Below are 11,834 nucleotides of genomic sequence, written 5' to 3'. Positions count from 1 at the left end.
CCGAGGAAATGATCTTTGTATGCGATTGGTTGGTGTCCCCCTTAGGCAAGTCCCGGGACGGAGGAGAGCGGGTGGCAAGGAGACTCCTGGCTAGGGTCGCGGTAGGAATCTGCAGGCATCTGATTGATTCTCTGTGGCGTAGGGATCTTGGGCCGAGTCAGCTGGTCCTGCCGAGTGCTCCCGGACCGGGGCCGAGTTCTAGGGGTTTTGTTTTTGTTTATAGGGGAAGGGAGTGTAAGGGGGGAGGAGAATGGGCAGAATACTGCCTGGAACGTTAATTGGAGCATTTCAGATGCGAACAGCCAAATAATTCCATATTGTTCTTCCTTCATTTGCTCCATTGGGCTAACTTCATTTTTGAATTTTCCGTTTTGAAATCGGCCAGTGTGTTTGGCAGAATCTGGCCGAGTTTCGGGGTGACAGTTATCCAAGTGCATTTTAATTAGGGCACGAAAGTCAACCACTTGTTTACGATGGAATTTCTGAAGACCTGTGTACTTAGAAGAAAGGCATGCACTACGGTTTGCTTCTGGAGAAGACAAACTATACAAAAGCCTTCAGTTAGAAATATTAGTACTAGCTCTCCAAGGAGCACTGTCATGCCCGCTTGGGTGATAGATAAATATGGGAAGAATGAAGTGCTTCGATTTACTCAGAACATGATGATGCCTGTCATACAGTATCCAAATGAAATCATTATCAAAGTTCACGCTGCGAGTGTAAATCCTATAGATGTCAATATGAGAAGTAAGTTTTTAAAAGATTCCTTGTTCCTTTTTTTTTTTTCCCAGTTCTTCAGAGAATTTCACCAGGGATAAGTAGTTTTAAAAGATCAGTTCTTACTTGACTACACTTCTTTGGTTAACACAAAAGAATCGTTTAGGTTTTTGACAGTCTCTCAGCGGGTATTTCCAAAATTTTTGAAATTGCCACACCCAGGATATACTCTAATCTTTTACAAAATATAAGTTTGAATTGCTTCCATGCTTTCTTAAAATGTTAATTGGGACTTGAGAGCTGTGTCCACAGCTAACTTTCTGGTATGCTTTTCTGGGAACTGTGATATTGGAAGGTACGTCAGAGGTTTTAGAGGTGTGGTTATGATTTCACATCAGTTCAGAATTTGCATTTATATAATAATTCTTTGCTCTCCCACTGTTCACAGCTTTCTTTATTGGTCCAGTGGACAAAGCAGCACAACAGGATGCCAGGATATGGACACAGTGCTTTTCTCATTTCTGCTATTGCATTCTGCCCTTGCAGTTAAAATACACTTTTCCGTTATGCTTTATCCTAGGTGGGAATAATGTTATCGTCTTAGTTTCTTCTGGGATATATTGACACAGCTTGGAGAGCACTATATTCCTTACATATATACTATGCAATTATTATAGTGCAGAAAAGATTGATCACTATTTGTGAATTACTTTAACTTTGGAAAATAATGACAAAAATATTGCTTATGGGAACTCAATCCATGTCTTCAGAAAAAGTCAAAAAGCTTCTTCTGGGATGATTGGCCAGTTAACCTCTGTGTTCTAAGTAAACTGCCGTATGCATTTTAATTTAATCATGCATGTGTGTTTTGAAGGCCTTGTGTGTAGAACTTCAGTTCTCATCAGATTGCCTCAGTAACAAGTGTTTTATTTGAACTATGTGTGATGAATTAAGTTTCTTTGCTCATATACATGTGTAATTACAAAATTAATGATAGAGTGAATCATTTTGTGGAATTTATAGAGAAATATGAAAGTGTTGATACTTTGACTTCTTTTAATTTTTTCCTCTTTGTTTCCAGGAGCTGTGTGATAAATTAGAATAGCAATTCTCAATTTTTTTTGTCTTAAGATCTCTTTACATTCTTAATAATTATTAGGCTTTTGTTTATGTGAGTTATAGCTATGAATAGCTACCTTATTAGAAATTAGAACAGACATTTTAAAACAATTCATTTAAAAATACGGTAAACTCCTTTTGTGTTAACATTACAAAATTAAATCAGGATAAAAATATAATATGACATAAAAATAATGACTCAAAGACAACTATGTATGTAAGGAATTGAAACAGGTAGTATTTAATAGAGCATAGGATCTACCTTTAAAATGCTTACAGTGAAAAATAACTTTTCCAAAGTAAGCAAAAAAACAAAAAATTAGTGCTAAAAGTAGCGTTATTTATACTTTTACATATCTCTTTGCTTTTGGTTTAATAAGATAGAGGGAACTTCATATGTATTTCTGTATTTAATCACAATGTGTTATTTGAAGTAAGTGGAGAAAAGCCAGCCTCACATAGGTAGTTGGGAAAGAAAGGACTTCTGAGATGCCTCAAAAAGATCTTGAGGACCTAAATCTTGGAGAATGACTGGATTAGGGAAATAACGTCTAGTTTCACTGTCCTTAGGTCTTTTGACTCCACTTTTTAATGCTGCTATTTTTAATATAGTGAATATATCTAGTAGCCACCAGCTGTCCCATACAGTAACCACTAGCCACAGGTGGCTGTTCAACAATTGAAATGCGGCTGGTTTGAATTGAGATGAACAGTTAGTGTAAAATACACACTGGATATCAACGACTGAGAAAAAAATGTAAAATGTCTCCATTTTATGCTGATTGCATAGTGATCTGATAGTATTTTGGATATATTCAGTAAAATATTAAAATTAATTTCACTTTTTGTTTTTTACTTTTTTAATGGCTACTAGAAAATTTTAAATTACATACATGGCATGCATTGTATTTCTTTTGGACAGTGCTGATCTAGACAATGCAAGGAATAACTATTACACATTTTTTTGTGGGAGAGGGGTTTGGGGAATGACTTGGAACTCTTAAAATGTATGTAGCTAGAAAGCTCTATTAAGAAAAAATTGAAATGATTTACTATGAATGCCTCATGAAATCAACATATGTACAGCTTGTCCTCAAATACCATTGTTTCATTCAACACTGGTTGATGAGATGCACAAGGAACTTAACTCTTGTTTATATCAAGTAGCCTATGGTTACAATTGGTTTTATTATACTCCATACATCATTACACTTAAAGTTGTAGAATGTATCCACGATATTAAGTGAGGACTCACTGTATTTATATTTTATTTTTTTATTTTTTCTATGAAGTAATAATTGCTACTACTAGTTGGGCATGTTGTTTTATTCCATTTACATTGGGCATGAAGATAATTTAGATTTTACAGGGTAAGTTAGTCTTTAAGTAGTTGGCTTATACCCAGTGATCAGTGTGTTTTTTCATCTCCTTTGAGGATAAACTCTTTGCAGGTAGATCCTATGCTCTGTCAACTACTACCTGTTTCAGTACTTAATATACTTGTAGTTGTCATGCAGTCATTATTTTATGTCATTTTACATTTTCATTCTAATTTAAGATTACAAACTAAAATTAGTGATATTTTATCCATGAATGGTTTTTACATTTTGTCTTCATTTAGATCTGTTAACTTTTTATTTCTTTGAATGCTGCTGTAATTTGTATTGTGTACATTTTAATTTCAGTAGAATGGCTGGATCTGGACTTTCTTTGCAGCTGTTTAATAATAAAATATTGTAGCACATTTTACTTTTATATATAGTACGTGTATTCTTGAGACATCTTAGTTTTTCATGACTTGACTGGGTAATAATATTTGTAAGCTATCCTCTTTATTTCCTTATCATGGATTCTTTTTGGAGAATGTGCGATTGTTGTTGCATATGATACATGAAATAGTAGCTTGAGGGAAAAAAATAATGAGTAGAAGATTGTAAACTGTAGGAAGCAGATATTTCCCCTGACAAGAAAGCAAGGACAGTATCTCTTTATTTTGAAAGATGAAGGTAGGCTGGTTTCATGGCCATTATTGTTGGACATAAAACCATAAATCATATAAATGGCTAAAGAAATTAATTAAAATATATATAGCCAACATTGTTATACCAACAGTTTGATTTCTTTAGATGGGATTAAAGTGTTTGAAACTGATGGCAAATTTATGATTTCCAAATCGTTCCAACACTGAATCAGTCACACTGGCTGCCTCTAACAATAGAATGAAGCTCCTAGGTGCTACTACCAGTTACTACCAGCTGCATTCTGTATTTGGGGCTAGTTTAGCTCGTACCAGTGAGCCACAGGGCTACTCAGTTGGTGCATTAGCACATCAGGGTGACCAAGAAAACTTGAAACAATCTTGCCCTGCAGGCGCTGCACCTCAGAGAGGACTGAAACCTTTTTGCAGCTCTGAAATAGCAGCTAAAATGTGACATGGCTAATTGTCCACTTCTGTTGCTCAAACCATGTAAGAATTTCAGTGAATAATTGTTTAATTGTTTTAGTGGTGGCAAAGGAATGTAAGACAGGATAAGTAAAACATGACTTTTTCCCCTGATAGAGCGCACCCCTAACTAGCCAGATGGCAGATGTGTAATATTGGCATGATGGCCAACAGCTGAGATTTTCATGGGACTATCCCAACTTTCAAACACTTTCTCCCATGTCTCTTGATTTTTTATTAGAAAAACAACTTCTGCAAGCTACCCACCTGCCAGCATCTCTCCCTGTTTTCTACCTGTTCTCAGATGGATTAACTGTCATCGTTCCCATCTCAGGCCACTCCTCCACTGTTCTAGATTCCATCCCCTCTCACCTACTCGGGAGCGTTGTTTCAGCAATTCTCTTCTGCATCTTTATTGTTTTCCTTTCTACTGGATCACTGCCATTAGCATACAGTCTTGCTGTTATTTCTTCTTTCTTAAAGAGGAAAAAAGAAATACTCCGCAGTAGACTTCCGTCTCAGTTGTTCGCCTCCAGCCACCGCTCCATGTCTCTCTTCCCCTTTATAGCAAAACTATTTGACAGAGTTGAATGTTCTCACAGTCTCCAATTTCTTCCCATTCTTTATCATTCTGCCACAGCAACTGATCCTGTCAGTCACCCACGACCTCTGTTTTTGGATCCAGTCTTTCGTTTGTGGGTGTTTTTGTTTGTTTGTTTAAAGCCTGTTGGCAGCTTTTGACCTTATTTGAAAAACTGTCTTCCCTGTGAGCAGCATTCCACTTCTTTAAATGAACCTCTCTGCTTGGCTTTCTGGACACCTCCTCCCTGGCCAAGCCTCCTCAGGCTCCTTTGCTAGTTTCTCCTCATCCTCAAGCTCTAAAGTTGTACTGCCCCTGAAAGTGGCTGTGGGGGAAGGGGAGACTTACAGAGTGGTTCAGTGGTTCTGGAGCATAAGTTGTACATGATACTGGAAAGGTAGGCAGGGTGCTTAGCTTGCAGAACCTCAAATAGCAGAAGTGTTCTCTTTGGACAGATGTCAAGCAGAAGAGACAATTACAGATACTTTTGTGTCTTTGAAAAGCCATTTTATATGTTGAAATTGTAATAAACTACTTGGGATTATTGTAGATAGAGTAGCCAGTTTATCTGAGCCAAAAAACAATTGTGGGAAGAATGTTTTCAGCTTCACTTAGCTGATATTTAAATATTCTTAAAAATAAAAGGGTATGTATAATAAAGCAATCAACCTGACTTAACATATCAAAACAGATGTAGTCAAATCGTGTTTTTTTTTTCCACTGGGGAATCTGCACTTAATCTAAAGATGGTCTAGAAACATTTTTTTGGGAGGTGGCGACCATTATTTATAGACAGTGTCAGTGTCAAGTGCTATCTCCAGGCCTTATTTATTAACTTCAAACAGCTTTAACATTTTTCTTCTTCACCAGACTGGGCACCAAATGACTTAGTTGTTTAAAAAGTTTCTGAATGAGTAAATTAATAAAGAAACTATCTTTAAAGAACAAAGTAAAACTTTTTTCCTAAGACAGAAAATAGTGAAAGGTCTGAAGACAGTTTCAAAATTGGAAATTAAACATTTGGAGCAACAGTAGCTTTAGTTTAACAAGTAATTATAATTTTCTAAGTAATTGTCTTTGAAAGGAACAATGCTCATTGTTTCTTTACTTTCCTGTGTGATGGTAAGAAAATTATAAGGTTTATTACTTTATAATGTACATCTTGAGGATGTAGACTTGTACCTGGCCTATCAGCTTTGACCCTGGAGTAGTTTTGCAATCGTTCCATTCCTTTGGAAGAAAGAGATGTATTGTATTTTATAGGTGGTTATGGAGCTGCAGCTTTAAATATGAAACGTGATCCTTTACACATTAAAACCAAAGGAGAAGAATTTCCCCTGACTCTGGGTCGGGATGTCTCTGGTGTGGTGATGGAATGTGGACTTGATGTGAGGTACTTTAAGCCTGGAGATGAGGTGAGTTATGAAACGCTGCTATTCCTTTTCGAAATGCGCAAATTTCATTCTGCTTCTTTTGGAAGTATAGTCCATATCGTTGACCTTTTTTCTTCTTTCCAACAAATATACTAAGCTTTGGCTGGAACCCTCATTTTCTTGGTTCTGTTGTTCTTGGTTCTGTTCAATAGCTTGACTATACTCAAGCTTCCTAAATCTAGTGCTTAAGAATTGCAGTATTCTAAAATATGTATGATTGGGACTGTAATTTTTTTTTCTTGAAAGAGTCTTTAAATGAGAATTTCTACTGTATGGGCTAGATGGTTTTAAAATAGCTAAAGTTTGGTATAATTACCTGTCACTTGTCAGTTTGAATTTCCATATCAAGAAATGAAAGTGAGCTCATAATAATAGCTAACACTGTTCTGGTTGCTTTTCATAAAATAACTCATTTAACCCCTATGAAGTAAGTTCATTAGGCCCAGTTTATAGATGAGGAAGCTATAAAGAGGTCCCATAGCTAATAAGTGGTAGAGCCAGGATTCAAGCCCCAGAGACTGGTACTCTAAGTATGTCGTGTAAATAGAGCAGGATTTACTGGCTTCTGCTTCCAGTGTGGCTTGACTTGATAAATCCAGAATCATAGTAAGTAATATATTTATAGCATGTGAAAATAACCCTTTTGCTTGGCGTATTGCTTACTTGTGCTTTTTTCATAGGGTGGGGTATGTATTGGGGAATGCCTTCATGTTTAGCTTTGGATAAAAAAGATCTGTTTCTAATGAAGTTGTGTGTTTCAGGTCTGGGCTGCAGTTCCTCCCTGGAAACAAGGCACTCTCTCAGAGTTTGTTGTAGTCAGTGGGAATGAGGTAACTTACCAGTTCTGTGCTGAAATGCCATTAGAAAGTATGAACGAAGACTGACAAATATCTCTGAAATGATTAGTTGTTTTTAAGATTGGATTCATGTTTAATGGGTAGTTTTGAAAGAGCTAAGATAGAGAATAGGAATTTTTGAAAGATTAGAAAAGTATTTGATGTCATTTAATAACACTGCCTGCCAAAGTAGCATCTTTGTCTTGTGAAGCAGGAATTTGGAGTGAGATCTGGAAACCCTGCTGTGTTTCTTGGTTTTACACAGTGTAAATAGTGGAGACCAAATGTACCAAATGGAGCGTACCGATTAATTATAAACAGAAGCATGGAAGTATCAAGCTGTTTCAAATAACTTTAAAAACAGGAGTCTAATCAAATACAGTCAGGAGGCCTGACAATTTGAATAGAGAGAAAAGGGTTAACATTGAGGAAATTGGTTATAGAGGGAGGGCAGGAAGGGAAGGAGGGGTATTACTGAGATTAGAGAAAGTCTGGAAAGATTACCTTCCAGTGAATGGGAGTAAAGGAAACAGCTGACTTCAGAAACAAATTAGAATGTGTTTATAAGAGCTCAAGGTTTATTTGGATTTATTTCTGGGTATAGTCAGGACTAATGGGATTACTGAATGTGATCTTTTTATGAAGAATTAGCAGCTATGTCTGATAATGTGGCATATGTGCCATACCAGAGGTTCATAACATCATGAACCTCTGGCCCCAGGAACAGGTTGAGTCATTTGGAGAGTGGTCCATAGGGATAACCTTCAAGTAGGGTATATAAGACGTACTGAACTTGGCGTAATGTTACAGACTTATCTATGAAAATAGTTGGATTCGTATAAAGGTGAATGCACTTAATTGTGTTCTTAGGTTTGCAAGTCATTGCTTCCTTCTGACTGTTGTCTTCAAATCTAGGTCTCTCACAAGCCCAAATCACTCACTCATACTCAAGCTGCCTCTTTGCCATATGTGGCTCTCACAGCCTGGTCTGCCATAAACAAGGTTGGCGGCCTGAATGATAAAAATTGCACAGGAAAACGGTAAGCATCAATGGTGGCACCTAAATCTCCCTTCTTTCCTTCTGTAAGGTCTGTGCTGTAGATTTTTCAGAAGCATTAAAATCAGGATCATTTACATGAGCAGAATTGTAGTAACATTTAAACATTTCCAGAGAACTCTGTTTGTGTCAGTTTGCACTTTCTTAACCTCATTCTGTTGATTCTTAGTCCAATCAAATAGGAGTTTAAAAATTGAAATGTGTAGATGGACTTTGGAAGTGTGAACCTTCTAAAATAAGGCAAAATTTTATAGTAAATCTCTGGGAAGAAGAGCCATTGCTTTTATCAGATTCCTAAAATGGTTAAGAATTGCCCCATCCAGTTTCTAAAGAATGATGTCAAGGTGCCTGTGTTTTTTCCAGACCTCTCCTAGGAGTTGCTCTCATACTTGCAGATTTCTATGAAAACCAGACATTAAGGAACTGCAGAACACTGCAGAATATTCTTGAGTTCTCTTAGGCTCAATGCGTGGTATCCTTTCGGTCAGTTCTGGTGCTTCAAGGCCTTGAATGTATGCTCGTTTGAGTTGGAAACAACACTGAATAGAAATGTCTTAGATGCTCTTGCATTCATACCGGGATTCTGCTGCTTTCTCAGTCACTTCTGTGAGTTTTGTTTTAAGGGTTAAATGAGATACAAGTAAAGCTCGGGGCACAGGCTGTGGCACGTGGGGGGTGCTCAGTAAATGGAGACCACCATTATTAGCGATGAGATTATAAGTTGGCATCATAGGGAAAACTGATGATTTTATTTTTTGGTGAGAAAACTAGGTACTAAGAACCATTTCATGATTGTGATGGAGGAGAGAGCTATAGGTCAAATTTTAATAAATTAAAATAACTTAGTTTTTTGATTGCTAAGGATTGTGCAGGTAAAAACTAAAGTCTGTGTCATTCCATACTCCTGCTGTAATGAAACATTGCACTTTACGTTTAATGTGTTGATTTACAGTGCATTGAATTTAATGAAAGCTTAATAGCTGTATTTCTGAAAGCAGTGTGAAGGCTATTCATCTAATGAGGCGCTACCCTTTAGCATAGAATTCAAGGCAAACATGTATTCTAAAGGTCAGCTCTGTTTATTTTTTGAACTTTGGGGCTTATCTTTCTTGAGGTTGCCATTTTGGTCAAACACTGTTTTTAATTTAAACAATTTAATTTATTAGTTTGATCACATAGATTTTTCTAATGGTTTGTCTTAGTTAATAACTGCAAAACTCTTATTCAGGATTTTTAGACCTTTATTATTATTGTACATTCTACATTGACATTGATGCTTTGTTTCGTTTTTCCTTAAAAACATTGGACTTTCTATGCCTGCGTGACTGTATGTGCACTATGGTTAGAGAGCTGTCGTTCCTTTTGTCAGTTCACGGTTCTCTAGGCATACTGTTTTTTTAGTACCCTGACGAAAACAATTTAGAAACAGATCTAGCTGTCTCTTCTGAGCTACGCAGATGTGTGCCCCCATCTTATTGTTGACTTTTTGGGTAATTCTTTGAGTAATACTTTGGTATTGTGTTATCTTATGTTTGAGCAATGATGGCTTGGAACTGGGGTAGTAGAGCCCTGTTTCTATTCTCCACTCTGCTACTAACTAATCAGGTGACTACATGCATGCTCTTTATGGTCTCTTTGTATAGTGTAGGTTGTTAGGAGAGCTTTGAGAAATGGAAAGTTTTATACCTTATAAGGTGATTATGTGTTATGTTGAGTTGGGTCTGTTCATTGAGTTAGCCACATGTTAACCAAACTGGAGTGAAATCCATTGTAAAGAGCCTCACTAGTTCACTTCAGAGACTCCTGGCTCATTCCCATGTATCTGGTGACTGTAGGATGCCCTTGTTCCAAGTAGCAGTGAGAGCTTGGGCCTCTGCTGCTCTAGGAAGTGTCCGTTTACTGAAATTACCACAGGGGTGGTGATAATGGCCTCCCTCTCCAACTCCTTATTTGTGAGGATCCCATGAGAGATGTACCTTTAAATACATTTTTAAGAGATGTACTGTAAAAATACTTTTAAATGAAGAAATGAGTATTATAATAGGATTTTATTTTATATAAACTCAGAGCTTCCAGTGTCCAAAGTGGCTTTTTTTCAATTTGACTATTTAATGTGATTGGTGGAGCATATTTTGGCTTCTCTAAGCAGTAATTATTCGTTTTCTGTTAGCTACTGGCATTAAGGTATTCTTTAGTCTTCACAAAGCAGATCAGTGTTGGTTATCAAGGACTAACAGTATGTTTTTCTAATCAGTTAATTAACAAAAAATGACAGAAACACCTATCAGCACCTTGGAAGATTTTATAGGATTTTTTAAATGACAAACAGCTTTTTGAAATTAAGACAAAGCTTTGTAAAGTTTCGATAGTGTTTACCTTTTCCTTTTTTGTTATATAATCATATTTCTGCAACAACTAAGCATCAGCAAACCAAGGGGATAATTTAATGTTGATGTCATATAATGTGTCATTTTTGCCCATACTTGGGTATCACTACTAGGAAATGTGAGATGAAATGATGCCAATCTTACCTGCCCAGCCATAGTTTCTTCATAATTTATTCAGTAGGAACACGTAGATAACTTAGGGCTCTCAAGATGAATAGAAATTTTTTAAAAAGTGGTTACACCAGATATTTTTACAACAGTCCAATCTGCTTTATTAGTAGTATAATGGTCCACCTTGACTATTTTGTGTTCTGCCTAAAATTCATCTCTTGCTGGGAAAGTTGTACTTTATTCTGTTACACAGAAATAATAGAAAGTGTTAGAAATTGAACCATTCCTCCTCCACAAAATAAATTTCACTTTTAAATTGAGTATATTTGAAAGTCAATGCAGTGAATTTAGGAATGCTTCATCATTTCTTTTTTGAGATTAGGCTTTATGACAGTAATATTTTGTCATGTAAGGGTAAATTCGGTGTCTGATTAATTCTGTTTATAGAAATAAGCTCAAATTGAAAAACCTTGGATTTAGCCCCGCTCCCCCTCTGTGCTTATATTGGTCATTACAACAGCTTCCTTCTTTCAGACGCCATCACCTGCCTGTCCTTCACCCACGGCCCACCTGTTTCTCCTCTCACCCCCATCACCCCTGTGGCCTTTGGTTTTCATTTGCACTTGACTAGGTTGTATGGGGAAGGAGAAAGAAACCCCTGTAGTTTAACTTGCTTGAAGAAATTGTGGGGTCGGGAAGAGGAGAGGGTGGAGGGCCTGGCCTGGCTGCTGTGATGCATATGAGTGTGGTCTTCACTCCTGCACCGATTTTTCCTGGAGCTCCAGGAGGCACAGTTAAAGGAATTCGTAGGAAGCTCTTTCCTGGCAAATTGTGTCTCCCCACTTAGTTTGCTAGGTGACCAGGATAACTGTCTTGTGGACTTGAGAAGCCGTTTACTCTTCAGTGCCCTGTAATGAGCCTCCTGCCTTGCCGTTCAAGTGCAGCTGTTCTCACCCTGGTCATAGCTGACTAAGTTGCCAACCCTATGATACTTTTCAGTTCTTATAATTTGACCTCCCTGAAGTATCGAACACCACTGACCACTTCCTCAATACTCACTTTTTTCTATCGTTTCGGGGACACCAGACCCCTTTAGTTTTCTTCTTGCCTTTTTGACCAGTTTTTGTCATTTTTAAAGGCTCCTCTTCTTC

The 11,834-nt window shown here is 37.1% G+C and overlaps 1 protein-coding gene across 8 annotated transcripts in view; it reads left to right on the top strand.

Annotated features, from left to right (window-relative positions):
* The first annotated feature begins 48 nt into the window (after positions 1-48).
* The window catches only part of RTN4IP1 (reticulon 4 interacting protein 1), a 147,942-nt gene continuing 136,156 nt past the window's right edge, over positions 49-11,834 (top strand). For 4 of the 8 annotated variants that reach the window (XM_019734979.2, XM_019734980.2, XM_019734978.2 and 1 more), the window contains exons 1-4: positions 61-747; positions 6,123-6,274; positions 7,054-7,122; positions 8,044-8,168. In XM_019734979.2, coding sequence (XP_019590538.1) covers positions 474-747; positions 6,123-6,274; positions 7,054-7,122; positions 8,044-8,168 — 620 coding nt within the window. In that variant the 5' untranslated portion in view covers positions 61-473. Of the gene's footprint in view, positions 748-6,122; positions 6,275-7,053; positions 7,123-8,043; positions 8,169-11,834 lie in introns of all 8 variants that reach the window. The other 4 variants (XR_012496704.1, XM_074333355.1, XM_019734976.2 and 1 more) reach the window with 2 other exon arrangements.

This window comes from Rhinolophus sinicus, linkage group LG05 (genome assembly GCF_036562045.2).
Source record: "Rhinolophus sinicus isolate RSC01 linkage group LG05, ASM3656204v1, whole genome shotgun sequence".
NCBI lineage: Eukaryota > Metazoa > Chordata > Mammalia > Chiroptera > Rhinolophidae > Rhinolophus > Rhinolophus sinicus.
Note: the sequence above shows the minus strand (reverse complement) of the source record. Positions and strands in the feature narration are given on the sequence as shown.